This window comes from Apteryx mantelli, chromosome 21 (genome assembly GCF_036417845.1).
Source record: "Apteryx mantelli isolate bAptMan1 chromosome 21, bAptMan1.hap1, whole genome shotgun sequence".
NCBI lineage: Eukaryota > Metazoa > Chordata > Aves > Apterygiformes > Apterygidae > Apteryx > Apteryx mantelli.
The window spans coordinates 7,918,201-7,934,072 of NC_089998.1; the positions used below are offsets into that span (position 1 = coordinate 7,918,201).

A 15,872-nucleotide genomic window follows, 5' to 3' on the forward strand; every position below is an offset into this window, starting at 1 on the left:
CGGATTTACAGCCCACATCAAATTGAGAAAAAGGCTGCCATCTTTTGACCTCAGTTGGTTGGTTTCAAAAAGAAATCCCGGGTCTCGTTGGTTAAGTTTCTTTCAGTGGCAGAAATCCTGGTGTAGAAAAGGCTGTTGTGTAGAGGGATTTGGACAAGCCACTTGTGCTAAAGTGATCCGATAAGAGATTCCATCATTTTCTTGGACAAATCTGCTGGAGAAGGAGCAAGCTGGCAGCCTGTGGACCACGGATGAACTCAGAGACCGGGAGCCAGTGGGCATGAAAGGGCTCTTCATCCTGTGGAGTGACATCATCTCCTCTTCCCTCCCCACCAAAGCAATGATCTGTGGTTGAGCTAATATTAAACTTGCCAAACGAGGGTGAGATTTGAGCAGCAACTTCCCATGAGTGGCAGAAGATGTCCCAGCTAGCGGATGAGGCTTGAAATGATGAAAGGGAGCTGAGAACAAAGACAGACAATGCAGCCTTAGTTTTTTTTTCTATTTCTACTTAAGTGGTCAGAAGTCATGTGTCCTGGTTCTTGTGTGGCCACCTGCATGAAGATTCATCTCTGAACACCTCTTGGCAGTGGGAAGGTCTTATCCTCTCCAGGAATAATCTATAGCAGGACTAGCTGTGATGGTTGCAGAAGTTACCATTGCCCATTCTCCATTTTGCTGAAGGTTCCTGTCTTTCAGCAGGAGACATGTGCCTGCATGTTGCACTTCCTTTGGAATAAGGCTGGTGGCTAAACCCACCTTCATCAGTGGGCAGCTGATATATGGTAACTTGTTAAGCTGCTTCTAACAAGCCAGAGCCCTCGGGAGGCTCAGCTGAAATCATCTCAATGTTTTGCACGAGGCTGTACCTACATAAATATTGTCTGAGTTGTTTACAACAATTTTGTGCTAGAAGAAGGCTAAAGGACAAAGCTTTATCATGTAGATAAGAATGCATCAATGGGACTTTCGGCAGTTGCAGTTGCAAACGTTTTCATGATTTTTCAGCCGTTAGCATATTTGGGCACAAAGGATAATGTGGCCTGACAAATGCTGAGCTGAACTTTCTGATTTATTTGACTGGAGAGATCAGACTGGGGCTTGCGCGTTTTCTTTTGTATTGACTGAAGATGGGTGTTACAGAGTTGGTTTCCATTTTCCTGTAATCGCAGGACTCCTGCTTGTACCACCAGCCTTCTGGCTTTTGCAGCAGTGCCATTTCCGCCCCCCGCCCCCCCGTTCCCCCTTTGCTTTCATATTTCCTTTCATTTCTGGTTAGCTTGCTCATGTTCAGCTGTTTCATCGCACACCGGTCTCCTTTCAGTGGTACTGGCTGCAATCCCAGAGAAGCTCATTGCGCCAGCTTGTTCTTGGTGACCCTCTTTGGTGGAGCTGGGAGTTTGTGCCTGCGTGCACCTGAAAGGCGGATCGCCGACCTGCACCTGGGGCAGCTAATCCTAGGGAAAGGGGATTTGGGGAGGCTTAAACCTGCTGACCTGGGAGGTTGCTGCTTCCTGACCTTGGGACTCTGCAAAAGGTGTCAGGGGGAGTGCTGATACTGTAGAGGTGTGAATTGCTCAGGAGACACATCTGCGTCGGCTTATTTTGGGGAGAGGGCTGTGCAGATTTTTTTTCTGCTATAGTGTCTGTTCTGAGCCGGGGAGCTGTGGCTGCAGGCTGAGGTTGAGGGTATTTGACAGGCGGTGCCTCTGACAGCAGCTGCTGTAAATGTGTGTTGTCAAGTGCACTTGGAATAGGAAGTTTTGCTTTACTTCTAGCACGGCAATTTCTAATAGGGGACACAACCGTTACTTGAACTACAGGCTGTGCCGTGTCCTCACCAAGATGTCACGCACAGGAGTTCGTAGCTTGTCAGCTAAGCGAGGAAGACGTACTGTTCATTTTCTTTACCTAACTTATGGTGATTCAGCGTCTTCTCCACTGGGGAAGTCATGACACGTCAGCAGATCCTGGAGCTGCAGGCAGGCGCCTCTCACGAGGTTTGGGCATGCACTGCAGAGAAACATCTAAAAACTTGTGGGTTTTGAAAACTGAGCGAGGAGCCAGGTATGTCCGGTGGACCAGGGATGAACCTACTTGTGCATGGCTCTTTCCCTATCTTGATGTCCCCTTCCCATTTTCTCTCAGCATGACCACTAACTACTGTGGGACTCGAACTGCTTTATACCATGTTGAAGGAAAAAAATTGGATTAATTCTTTTAATAAGGCCTTTTTGGGCATATAGCTTCCCATGTTAGCTTTCTGTTTAAAAATCTAATGTCATCATAGTGGCTTGGCTTCTGCATTACTGTCCTACTTGAAATGTAAACATAAGTGGGTAGATTTTTCCCCTGTCTTACGCTCCAGCCATTTCTAGGCAAAAATTAAGGCAAGAGTGATTTCTCCTTGACAGGCTAATTTATCCTTGCCAGCTCCCCTGATAGAGCAGGTTCGATAACTGGGAGGGCCTGGTTCTCGTGATTTCCCTCGTTTGTAGAAGTAGGAGCAAATCCTCTAAAGTGACTGGAATGAGAATGATGGAGGCCTGGTAGTTGCAGCAGACTCAGGGTCCAGCGTTTATCAGGCTATTAGAAGTCCACAGTACTCAATGCCCTGCAGGGACACCTGAACCACTTAGGGTTATCTTTGCCGGGAAAGCATTTGCTCTTTTGAGATCAGTATGGAGAAGATGGCAGATGAGTGGGAGTTAATAGCTCAATTCCTAGGCTGCTTTTGGGTTCCCGAGGTGGTGTGCACGTAAACGCTGAGCTCTTGGCTTCCTCTCCTTCGTCCCTCAAATCAGCTGGAGCACGGCTTGGGCTTGAGACCTGACGAATGTAGGAGACCTTTCATGCTGTGCTTCTCCGGGCTAGTTAAAAGAGGATCTGAGACTGCCCAGTGATCCAAGGAATTTGGGGAGATCTGTCCTGGCTCAAGACAAGAACCTGCTCCTTCATTGCTGACATTCGCCCATATGAAGGTTATAGCAATTGAGTTGCCTGAGAGATGCCAGCCTGACAGCTTCAGAGACCCGTGGCTTCCCTGAGCCATGGAGTGAATACAGCCTAACTTCCCTGTCTAATCCTATTAATGTACAAAAATCCTGGCCTGCAGGCACCATCCTCTGGAGATGCCTGCATTGCAGTTGTGCTTTTAGGGCTAGAAGTGGCAGTGAAGGCAAAGTAACTTGGGTTTTAGCTCAATTGCAAGCCTGCGTAGGAGCCTGGAGTTGAACTGGAAGAGCTAATTGGAGTTAAAACCCAACACGCTTCCTTTGCCAAGACAAGTCAGGTACTAGCAGTGGCTATGGTCTTATTAGCCAGCCTGGGTGAAGAGCAGGCCTTTCTTTGAAGCATCTGGAAGCTGTAAAAGGGGGTTCCCCCTATGTGCTAGCTAATCCCCTAGGCACTTGGCTGGGTTGGCAGTAGATGCGCTTGCTGTGCTTTGTATGAGGTGTTTATCTTTGCCTGGGAATTGGACCCATCATGATTATTTTGGAATATGAGACTAGAAGGGATCCCTCAAGGTCGTGTGTCCAGTTTCTGCATGTTCCCAGGTAACCACATCACATAATCCTGTTCATAAGTGTCTGTCTTCCTTTTAAAGCTGTCTGCGTGTCTTTTCTCCTGTAATCTTTTGGGAAGGCTGTTCTACCACTTCATTCTTCAGCTGGTTTAGAAATCCCTCTTCAGTTCCCAGCCTGAAGCTTTTATCCCGGGCTTACCTATTGCACATCCTCCCCTGCCCCATGGATGTCCCCCTGGCCCCTCGTTTCCCAAGGGTGGTGGGAATGGATGGCAGACAGGTTCCTGGCTGAGATGATCTTACTCCTATTTGGAGCCCCAGAAGTCATCTCTCTGCTCCCTCACAGTTACCTTAAACACATAGTGACTCCTTTCGGAGTTTATTGGGGCTAGATTGCAGCCAGGAGCCTGAAAACCAATGTTAAATTGTATTGGTGTAACTGCAGTGGCAGCGTAGAAGTGGGTCAATTTGGCCCCTAATTTCTGCCATTTGTTGACATGCAAGAAGTTCAGCTGCGCCAACTTCTGCTGCTTTTCGGCGATGGGCCTTGAGTTTGGAGGCTGCAGAGGGACCCGCACGTCAGCGGGGACCTCCTGGGCGATCTGCTGCAATCTACACTCACCCCCAGCTCCGGCTCTCCTTTAGTTTGGACCCGAATCGTCCTTTGCAGGGTTCGCCCCAGTCTCTAATTATTCCAAATATTAATCTTGAATATTCCTGAAGTGTTTTGAGCAAAGTGTTGGCATTGTCCCTAACGGGGGTATGCAGTACCAGTTAGAGAAGGCCTTGGTGGAATGCCCACAACTTCATTACATCTGTACATACCCCTTCCCGGTTGACCATTTATTTGTTGTAAGATGGAAGAAGGAGAAAGAAGGGTGTTTTGAACAATTTTCTTCTTTTTCTTTGACTCATCTCCTAACTCATGTTTTTTGCTGTCTATTTATGCAACAGAACGTTATAGCCCAAACACAAATGATTGAAAGGATCGTTCTTGCTCTAGGTTATTCTTTGTAGCTCATTTAAAGTCTCTGTATAAATTAACGCAGTCATTCATTAGCTGCAACTCCCCAAAGCACTGAGCAAAGTTTGTGATTTTAATTACTTTTTGCAGGGATCTAAGCGCGCAGAGACTTCAACAGATGATTATAGTTCATATTATTCATGTAATTTTTTGAATCCCTTTCTCTGCTAGGACGTGGTGGATAGATACTAAAATTGAAATATGCTAATAAATCCTCAGCCCCGTTCCATGCGAGGCATCTTGATCTTCTATCAGAAGAATTTTGCTGACAAAATGATTAAATTTCCTGAGAGGTGGTGGAGAAATGTTTGGAAGGAGGGTTTGAATTTCCAGGGGGCAGCAAGTTTGGGGCTGCTGCGTGCTGTTTTGGCAGGTATTTGCCAATGTTGCATTTCATCTTGTTTATCTCTAAACTTGGAGAGTTTGGTTAGCGATGTCACACGCTGGGTGGCTGAAGTACAGAGATTTTTTTTAAATAGAAACACACAGAATATTTATGTGGTTGCCGACGCTTGTGAAAATATTAGTGGGGGAAAATATAACCAACTAAAGTAAAATGCCAGCAAACTATTTCTGAATTTACAGGACTGGTTCCATTTCTGACTGTTGCTGTTTCAATCCTGGAGCGTTTGTGGTCTATTTTAAATTACTGTAGCTCCTTGCGCTGTAAACGTTTTGGGGCCACGTTCTTCTTTATACTACGGCTGCTGCGGTGCAAGAGCCCCAGCAGGTTTGTCTGCTCGGGGACGTTTCCTGTTGCGTGGGGACAACTCATCTGCTACAGCCACGCGATCCCCCCCGCACGGTCCTCTGCGTTACCGGCCGGTCCGTATTCACTACCGGACCGCTTCTGCTTTTCCAACGCTTCCGCATCCACCCGGCGGGTGTCCGCAAACATGGAGGAAACGTGGAGAAGTGACCTGCTCTTGGCCGAGCTGGAGTTTGGCTGGGACGCCGGGACTGGCAGCTTTACGCTAGTGAAAAGTGCTCCTGTGATTTCCGGTGACCTGGAGAGTTGGGCCCTTGACTCCATATTTCTCTTCAAGTGATAAAAAACAGATTTATCTGATTTAATTTTCCTGAACAAACGTGTTTAATCTTTTAACGGTATTACAAACAATGTATTAGCCCCGAGAAGTCCTTGTCTGCTCTCCCCCGTTGACCCATGCAATCCTTTTAAGGAACAACACAAGTGATTTCTGTAAAGCTCTTAACATTAATGTGAATGATGTTGTTCTCTTTACCATCAAGTGCCTGACTCGGGTGCCCTGAGTTTCACGTAGTCAATAACAAAGCAAGTGCAAAATAGCAGAAGACTCTTATTAGATACAGATTTTTTTTTTCTCCCCCCTTTGGTACTCAGAGGTCCTTTTTCTACCACTTGGGCATTGCACTGTTGGCTCAAGTGAGAGTAAATTACAGGCCTAAGCACATTAATGCGCCTTTATAATGCAAAAGATGTGACTATTATTTCGTACTGAGCGTCGGTTAGATGCATATGAATGCCAGGATTTGGCTGCACGCCTCTCCCTCTTGAAGAAGTTGCAGTGCATCAGCGAATCGCTGGTACCATCCTTGCAGAAGCTCTTAGACCCATGGCAGATATTAGGTAATATCAGTTAGCTCAGCTCCCTGGGAAAGAGAGCTAAAATAGCTTGTATCGTTTCATATTCGGTGAAAGCTAATAGCTGTGGATCAAGCTGATGCGTGGTAACTTGCTGCAGATGTTTGGGCTGAATATGGCCGGAGCGAAGGCATGTTGCCTGGAACGGCTGGAGGCAGAAGCAGCTTTATACTGGAAGGAAAAGGAATAAAAATGACTCCTAGAAATGAGCAGTCCCTGCTCTGCAGTTTGCTCTATCTGTTTGGTAGCACCCGGCTACGCTGGGTCTCAAAGCTGAATGCCGCAAGTCCAGGGTGAGACCCAAATGGAAGCGGTGGTGCCAGAGACGTGGAAGGGAACGGCGGGAGCTCAGTGAATAAATCTAGAAACGCTGGGTTAAATAGGACCTTCTCTTCCAATGGACCACGATGTTTGCATGTTCACAATGTTCACAGCTGCTCTCGTTATCTGGGATCTCATGCTGGGACGGCACCATCCTGACCCGCGTCCCCTTCCCTAGCGGGAGGTTCAGCACACCAGCAACTCATGTTAAGGGGATTAAATATCTTCTAGGAGGGTAAGAAAAAGCCTGTTCAGAGGCGAGGGGGAAGGAACGGTGCTGCAGCACAGCTGCGTCTTTGGCCGTAATAAGGAAAAATCCCCAATGGAAATAGCAGTGTTTGTTTCAAGGGGGACGTGCGTGTGCCGTGGGAAGGACTGGAGCAGAAATGCCACCGAGCTGGCGAGATGATCGACGCTGCCAGGCTGGTCGCGGCCAAGCCTCGTGTCCCCTTTCCAGGACCGGCCGGCAGAAGATGCTCAGGGACTAGCCAAGGCAGGGCAGAGGACGGCTGCTGGCCGCAGCCGCTGCAGCCGGCTGTTCGGGGACTTTGCGAGCAGGAAGTTTCAACCCGATCACTGAGTTTAATAGTTACCAACGGACCTATCCTCCGCGAGCTTATCCAGCCCTCCTTTGAACCACGTGCATTTTTGGCTTGCGGAGCATCCCCTGACGATTGAGTTCCACAATTTAATTATAAGGGGAAAGGAAACGGCCTTGGATGGGGGTTTAAACCGGCTGCCTGATCCTTTTATTTGTGTTGCCTGGAGGGGGATGAGAGAGGGGAGCAAGGGGAGAGAAGGTAGGGCTTGAACTCGATGCGCGGAGAAGGTGCAGTAAATGAACACTGAAATGGAGCCTTCCCAGGGACGGGATGCGTCGCGTGCGGCATGTGCTTGATCCTTTCCACGCAAATGAATGGCAGTTTGCGTTAGTGCTGTTTTACACTTCAACGCTGGTGTAAAGTGAGACTACGTTGGTGTAAACCCAAGCGTTCGGTCATCAAAAAGTGACTGCCCGCAGCGCTCGGGCTGCCCGCTGAGCTGTGTGCGTGCAGGGGAGGGACCGAGGCGCGTCTGGCTCTGTCTCTGCCAAGGAAAGCCAAGAAATGCCCCAATCCTGGCATCGTCACCCCTATTTTAAATCCAGCAGGATTTTTCCTTTGGCAGGTGCCTGGGCATCGGAGCGGTGAGGTTGGTGCTAGGCTCTGGGTTCAAGCAGCTCCCGCCAGACTTTTGGCTTCCCTGGTATCTCGCAGCTTGCTGCTTCACCTGCATGGTCTTTTAACAAAAAAAAGAGCATTTCAAGCTTTAGGTATCGGCTCCCAATGAGCAGACGCTTTTGTTCAGGATTTAAGCTGTTCTAGAATGTCCCCAGCAAATATGTTTTTGACATGGGCATCGTCATGGGTTTCATAGTGATTTCTTCTTTTTGCCTTTTGCAAATTTTTTCAGCCACTTTTTTATTCTTTTTATTTTATTTTTATTCTCGAATGAGCCATTTTCTAGGCACTTTGAACTGTGGGCTGTGCTATTAGCATGTTCGCAAGCCCTTGCTGGAAGCAAAACTCATCTCGGGTGTGTTTGCCTGGGCTTTCGGCTTCAGAGACGCTCCTAGGTCAACCCTGCAAGCGCCTTTGTGCGGCAGAAGAGGACTTTTTCCCTCGTCCGGTGCTAGACGTGACCCCGAGTGGGTGACGGGGCTGTGTCACGGCTCGTGGGACGTGATGGGTGCAGGTCCGTCCCGGGCAAGACACAGACAGCTGGATGCTCGGGACTGGCGGTTCCCGTGCGCGGGAGCACGGTGGGGACTGGCACGCTGACACCCGGCGCCGCGGCACGGACAGGCTCTCGCTGGGCGTCCCCGCGACACCGAAAACAGCAGCCTTGTGAATCTTCGCAGATTCTTAATTGTATTGGTGCTGCTAAGTGGAATTTTTTATAGTCTTCCAGCATTGGCATGTATCCAAAATAATAAAAAATAGGAGTTACAACCGTTCTCTGCTTTATTAATAACTTATGGCTTTTGCATAATAATTATTCAATTCAGGGTTGGTGCAAGCTGAAATTGCTCATTAAATCTGTGCCTTCCTTCCAGCGGTACCCGAAGCAGCGGCGCCCTTCCTCCAGCGCGTCGCGAACCCTTTCGGTTGCTCCACCTTCCTCTAAAGAGCCAGCAGTGAAAACCGAACCCTCTTCTTGGTTGAAGGAGTAACGCGTCGGATGGGTGAGCGCTTGTGTAGTGCCGCCTTATCCAGGGGTCTCCAGATGTCGTCGGGCTGTTAATTAATTAGAGCCTGACGACGCCTTCGTGAGCAAAGGTGGTGGTTTTTATCACTCACGGATAAGTGCTCTGAGCTGCCGTGCGATGCTTTGGGGACGGCACGCAGGGAATCTCCGTGTTTCACAGCTGGGGAAGCGGGGGCACGGGGGCGAGCTGCCTCGCCAAGGCCGGCGCGGGCGCAGCACCCGGCGGAGGTGCCGGCGGTCCGGTCCCTGCGTCCCTCTAGTTCTGAGAAGCTGATTAACGGCAACTTTTTAGGCGTGAATTTACCTGCAGAGGTGGGGGTCTCGACTGGGTGGATTTTATTCCCGTGGCCCCTCGTTCGCGCCGTGGGGTGGAGCTGAGCGGTCCCCTCCGCTCGGTGCGGCGGATGGGGAAACTGAGGCAGAGGGAGGGGAAGCAGCTATAGCAAGCCAGGGAGGAGCAGGCTGGTGCCACAGCCCCGAGGGAGCATCGCCTTGGCATGATCCCAACCCAAATACGAGACCTTGGAGCTGAGGCTTGGAGCAGAGGCTGAGCATCCCCGTGCTGGGCAGCTCCTGGGTTCCCTCTCTCCCGGCATCAGGACCGTGGCTTTGATGCCCTGGTCTCTTCCACCCTTGTTCGCTCCTTTAAGTTTACAAAACCTCCTGCTAAGGTGTTTTTGAAGGTTACCTTGAAAAGCAACACACTCGCTTGACAAAAACGGAATAAAGGCTCCGAGTACCCGGGGTCTGGCTGGAAGCCAGGATCGCGTTCCCGCAGCTTTCTCTAGTCCTCATCTTCTCGGATGTGTTCCCGGGCGCCTGAGGTGGTGCTTCCTTACGGCTTCCCTTTTCTGGCTGTGGAACGTTCTCGCCTTCTCCAGCCCAGCTCTGCCACGAGGACCACAACAGGATTTTTCAAATTCAGCCTTAGGTTTGCGCAGTCTGGTGCATCATTGCGTCAAGCCTCCGCCACCGAACCAGCCAGCGGATGCCGGCGCTGCTGTCAGCTTGCATCTCGCTTCCCAGCCCCGGGGGCTTTAGGGCGTCTTGGCGAGACGGCGGCACGAGCTGTGCCGGGGCGGCAGGCCGGGGGACGGAGCTTTTGGGAGACCTCCGTGGCAGTAGCATGGTTTGGTGGGCTTCCCGACTGCTGCTGCTCCCTGAACGGGAGCCGAAACAGGCTCTATGGCAGCTCCCGCTGCCTCTCGGCGCAGAAGCAGCCTCTGTCCTTGCTGCCGAGACAGCTGGAGCCGTGGCTCCGCCAGCCGGGCAGCAAAGCGCTCCTTTTGCCCAGGGTATTCTGGATTATTGCAGTATTTCTCGCTCTGCCTGCTCCACAGAGCTCGGGGCGCGCGTGCACAGCGTTGCGTTTGGCTGTCCCAATCCGCTTTTGAGCCGGCTTCGTGGCAAAGCCCCGCAAACGGCAAAGCCCAGGGAAGGACTGCAGCGTTGCTGAGGTCAACCCGTGGCCGGATGCTTTCGGAGAGGCGATTTAGGCCCTCCGATAGAGGGTGGAAGAAATGCAAGGCCTTTGCCAGTGCCTGCAGCCCCTCTTCTATGACTCTCTATTTTCTTCCTTGCCAGGGCTAGTTTTTTCTGAAGGTTTGGTGTTTCAGTTTTGAGACCCAAAATCCGTTGTTCTCACGCCATCAGCATAGCGTCTTTGGGGGCACCGCTCCCTCTCCCTCGTGCAAGCACGGCCCCAAGCCCAGGTTCAGCCGCCCGCCGCGGCACGGCCCCATGGCACCGAAGGGCTTTCGGGTTTGGGGGCGGACGAGGTTATTCGTTATTGCTGCTGCCGGCCGGACCTGGCCTCCAAGCACTTGAGATTGTTGGCACTGCTGTAATGCTTTTTGCTTAAGTCGAGATTTCGGGGACTAATTGCACCGAACGAGCGTAACTTGTTTTGATGCATGTTTTAAAAAGCTAAAAAGCAGGGGCTGCTTTCCCCCGGCGAGTTTGCGTTGACAGAAGCCCGAGCGCCCGGATCGATAAGGGTCCGCGAGGGTAATTGAGACGGGAGCTGGGTTTATTAAGTGAGTGGATAATTGCAAGTCTCTAGGTGTTTGTGCTATTTGCTGGGGTGAATCGAAGAACATACAGGCCCGGTTCAGGCTGCGGTTTCGCCGGTGCGTAGGAACTGGTGCTCCCCGCTCTGATTCGCGTTAGAAGAGAACAAAGGCAAAAAGCGAAAGCACCCACGACGTTTAACAGCAAGGGGTCCTTCTCGGGAGAGGTGCTGGCGAGGCAGCTCCCGCTGCATCTGCACGGTCCCTTTTGGGGAAGAGGGGGCTCCTTCGTTCCTTGTTGATATAAATTATTTTTTACCTCCATTTAATGCTTATTCAGCCACTGGGTTTTAAATGAGCTGCAATCCAGGCATCTGCTTAAGTCCGTTCTGGACCAGAAAAGCGTTGGACTGGGGCACAAGTGTGCAATAGAGATGTTAAATAATGTTAAATACTAGTGCTGAAGTGGAGCGTTAGTGTTGGGTCCTCGTGAAATGATTTGAGCTTTGTTCAGGTTTTCTGGGGTGGGGGCCCGGCCTCTTGCCCCTTCCGTGTCGTGCCCCGAATACTCCCTTTTCCCAGTGAATATTATATAACAGCAGTCGCGTACAGGCCCTGAGGATTTACGTGCTATTTCTGAAAATAACCCTTGTTTATAACTCACCCTTGGCAGAAAAATACTTTAAATTATTGAAGCACCAAGCATTCTGCAAGGAAACAAATGGAGATGAAACTCCCGTCAGATACAAATTGCTGGGCAGAGATCTCTCTTCTTCTGTACGTTTTCATTCTTTCAAGTGTTATCGGGAATAATGCACGGGGGCACTGGGAATTCGTAACTGGGGAGCTCGATCAGAAGATTCGTTCCTCTTTTAAAAAAAGAAAGAAAAAAAAAAGGGATGCTCAGCGCCTTTCAGTTTTGCCACCTGTTGCTGGTTTTATCTTAATATTACCAGTTATTATTTGTCTAGCTACATGACTCCAGGAGCTGACAACTTATGGAGTTATGCCCACAATCTTCTAGCTCAGTTTTGGAGAGAGGTTTGAGGTGCAAACTATGGGGGTGCAAACCATGGGGGGTGCAAACCCCAGGCTACTCCATTTATTTATTTATTTATTTACCAATCATTTCAATATATTAAAGCGAGCCCGCGCGGGGCGGCAGCGCTCCGGAGCGGAGCCCGGGAGCTTGACCTCGGCTTTTCCTCTTGCAGGCTCTCCGTGCAACTGCAGCGCGGCCGGCAGCGCCAGCGGCAGCGAGTGCGACGGCGCGACGGGCCGGTGCGCCTGCCGCCAGGGCTACGCGGGGCCGCGGTGCGAGAGCTGCGCCGAGGGCTACCACCCCGACGGCGAGCTGTGCCGGCCCTGCGGCTGCAGCCCCACCGGCTCCCTGGATTCCCGCTGCGACACGTGAGTACGGCGGCGCGCGGGGCCGCGCGGTTCGGGCGGGCTTTTCGGGGATGGAGGATGCGCGGCGGGCACGACTGCGTCTTGTCGTCTGGTGCTGGCATTTAAAAAGAAAGCCCAAAAAAAAAAAGCCCCCAAAAAAAAAGCAGGAAGGAAGCTGGCCTTATAAAAATTCATGAAGCATGTTCTTCCTCTCTTTCAAGAGCCGGATTATAAAAATATCCGTAGCCGTGGCAAAAGACCCAGCAGCCCACAAGGGAGTTAACTCTCGTTTCTTACTTGTACGTAAGCAGAAGCTCTCTGTTAATGCCTTGTGCCTCCATTAGTCCCTGTCGGACGCGATTTCCTTCGGGCTTTTAGCTTAGGGAGGGATGCACGGGGGTTTTTCAGAGGGTTTTTTCCAAAGGGATATTCATCGCACCAAGGACAGGCGAAGCTTCGTGGTTCGCCTTTGCCGAGTGTTGTGGAAGAAGCAGCTGCCTGACGGGAACGTCGGGCTCCTGCCTCGCCGGGTGTTTCAGGTATAGAAAAATATGTCTGGAAGCATCCGAATTTGCCACAGGGTAGGAAAATCTGCGTTTGGCCAGATCTAATCCAAAGATCTCATCTGGCATGTTGGCCAGAAAGGCAGATTGGGCGAATTTGATCTTTGAAGGCAGGGAGTGGGGAGAGGGGCTCCCGGCGTGCCCGGGTTAACAGAAGGGACATGTTCTTGGTCCAAGCCTGAGTCGTCAGAGAGAGCTGGAGAAATGGTGTCTCCCCACATCTGATTGTGTGGAACGAGCCGAGAAACGTCTTTGGAAACTTTGAGTGAGATGCTCCGAGTCGTGAAGGAGATCCAGGGGGAGTTTGCCTACTTAAATTGCACCCCGTGTGCCTGTGTGCATCTAGACCCTGAAGACGGGAAGGGACTCCTCTAGCTTTTCCTCTCCTGGCAGCACCATTTTACATCTTGGAGGAAGCGGGAAGCTATGGATCATCAGGCATTTCGAAGAGGGAGCGCAGCAAAATTGGGAGAAAGCTTTGGGCAGGAGGAGAGAAGGGGAACGGGGCTCCCAGAGCGCTGCTCTCTATTTCCACAGCCTGAAACAACCTCTAGGGATTTAAAGAGGGGGAAAAACTAGGTCAGTCGTCTGTGCTGCAGAACCGGGGGCATCGGCATTGCTCCGAGCGAGGCAGATGGGCCGCCTCGTGCCGGGCGGCGCGCGCGAGAAATGAGGTGGGAAGCGCAACCCAGCGGGGCAAACGCGCTCGTCGTTTCGCCGGCGTTGGAGCGGGGTGGCTTCGGCTCGCGGCGGGACCGCGCTGGCCCCCTCTGCCGTTACCTGCGCTGGGATGGGCGAGGAGCGGGATCCGGGACCGGCGTGCCAGGTTGGGCTGCTGCAGTCTTGGAGCTTTGGTGTTGTTCCTGCAGCAGTAGGGGCTGGTCAAAAACAGCGTTTAAAAAAAAAAAAAAGAGTGAGTTAAAAGAAAAAAAATCTCGAGTTAAATAAGAAGTAGCTAGAAGCCTGGGGCAGGGACCGGTGCCGTGAATGCGGCAGGCGCCAGAGGGAACCTCGCGGGAGCAGGGGGACGATCGATGTGATGATCTCCAGGGCGAGGAATGCATCTCGCCTGGAGCGCTCGCGGCACCCAGCACCGTGCAGTCCCCGCCGGAGATGAGGCATGCGAGCATTGCCCGACGCCAGCAAACAATTTCTATTTTGCTTACATTAAAAATACCTTAAGCTGTATTTTTTTTTTTCCTTTTCTTTTTAAAGCACCAACCAAACATTTACTTGCACAACTTAATTCCTGCGCGCTGGCTTGGGGAGAAAAGTCACTGCTATTCGGAAGAGTCTCGGAGTAAAACAGTAGCGTAATTTTTGGACTCGAACCAGCTTGGACAGCGGCTGGTTGGAGGGCCGGCCGGCCCGAGGGCTGAGCTCTCGGGCAGACAAAGCGTGCCTGCTGCGCTGCAGCCAGCTTGCACGGGCTTTTGTAAGAGCTGCTTTTTAAAGCGCCACCACGTCATGGTTATTAGTATTATTTCTAAGCAAACTCCGTATCAGTGTGCCATCTGACGAGCCAAATCCACGGATTATTAGCTAGACCTCGGATGCAGACCATCAAATAAAAACTTAAAAAAAAACAACCCAAAAACAACAAAAAAATCCCTTTCCTGAGGCGGAGAGTTGATTCTCGGAGTGAACATTGACCTGACGTGCTGTCAGCGCGAATGGGCTCCGCAGCCGCTAATCAAAGGTCTCGTTTATTTTTTATTTATTTATTTTTTCTTTGATTGTCTGGGGAGATCAGCGCAGCGTCCCCTCCGGCGCGGCAGGTGGCTTTGCTGTTTGGTGGAGCGGCTAGCTGGGGTGACCCTCGGCGGATGGCGAACCGCGCTTCGTTCGGACGCCGGCTCGCCGCTGCGCTGGGCTGCAGCCGGCTGCCGCGCGCGGCCGGGTGCAGGATCGGCCTGTGCAGGGAGCGCTGGAGAATTTTGGAGCGGGGGAGTGTGTTGTCCGGGTTGCAAGAAAGCATGGAAACCCCGGATGAAACCAAGTTTAGTGCACTGTACAGAGGTGTGCTAAAGATAGCCAGACTGGATGCGTTCATAGTCCAGAGAGGAAGGGAGGAGAAAAGTGAGGTATGAAGTGACTTGGCCAAGGTCACATGAGGGCTGTGACTCACATGCTGCGGTGCACAGGCTGCAGCTGGCAAGCTATTATTTTTCATTTTTTATCTTTTTCCTTTTTTTTCCCGCCGTTTTTGTGAGCAGGATCCTCTGCTCGAGCCCTCCCCTGGCGCGGCAGCTCCCCGGGCTCCCGGGGAGGCGCGGGACGGGAGCGAAGGGGTGCGCTGGGGCGGGTGTTAGCGATAAGCCTTCTCCTGCTGCTCCTCCAGCTCCAGCAACCTGCTGCCCAAACAAGAAGCGGGTGCGAGGAGCTCGCTGTTGAAGCGTACCTCTTATATTGAAATAATTTGCCGGTGCCCCCCGTCCTCTGGCCCATTAAAGATGGAGGATTGTGCACAGGAATAGCCAGACGGGAAAGCGGCGGTGTGCAATACGTTCCTGGTCAGGAGGAGATTTCCAGGGACCCTTCCAATGTTGCCATCCCCGCGGGAAATTTTGGTTTAGCCAACCTGGGTTCACCATCTAAACGGGGTTGGATTTCTTTTTTTTTTTTCAGTTCCCTTAAAGTAGCCCGACATTAAATACATAATATGCTTTGTCACTAACAGAAGCACACCTGGGTTAAAGCAGGGACTACAGATTAAGCAGGGTAAGTTGCTCCATCCGCCCGTGCCTCAGTTTCCCCGTAAGGAGATGGGCGGTAGGGAGCCGATGTGTGGAGGCACCGTTGGTTTTGGTTCGTGTCCTGTGGTCAAACGCCCTGTCGAAGCGGCCCGGGCAGGTCAGAGACCCGACCTGCCGTGGGCATCGGGCAGGTTGAAGCCACGTGGTGCAGAACGTGGCGGGTTGCTGCAGTCGGAAAGCGCAGTTGCATTAAGGGGAAGCTTTTCTTGGGGCTCCCCCAGCCTGGGCAGGAAGGGTCCCCCGGGCGCTCGAGGTGGCGACCGTAGATGGGACGCCCCACGTTCCTTCTGCCTCGTGGAGGTTATCTGGGGGGAGAAGTTCTCATTTTGCATCCAGCAAACCTTCGTTTTTTTGTCATTACAGACTGTCATTACGCTTTTGAAATCTCTTTTCTGGGTGGGAGCTGTGTTTCC

At 51.5% G+C, this 15,872-nt stretch overlaps 1 protein-coding gene across 1 annotated transcript in view; it reads left to right on the top strand.

Moving 5' to 3' along the window:
- Positions 1–5,446: 5,446 nt before the first annotated feature.
- Positions 5,447–15,872, top strand: part of MEGF9 (multiple EGF like domains 9) — a 31,370-nt gene continuing 20,944 nt past the window's right edge. Inside the window, exons 1-2 of the mRNA XM_067309370.1 lie at positions 5,447–5,552; positions 11,966–12,161. Coding sequence (XP_067165471.1) covers positions 5,447–5,552; positions 11,966–12,161 — 302 coding nt within the window. The remainder of the gene's footprint in view (positions 5,553–11,965; positions 12,162–15,872) is intronic.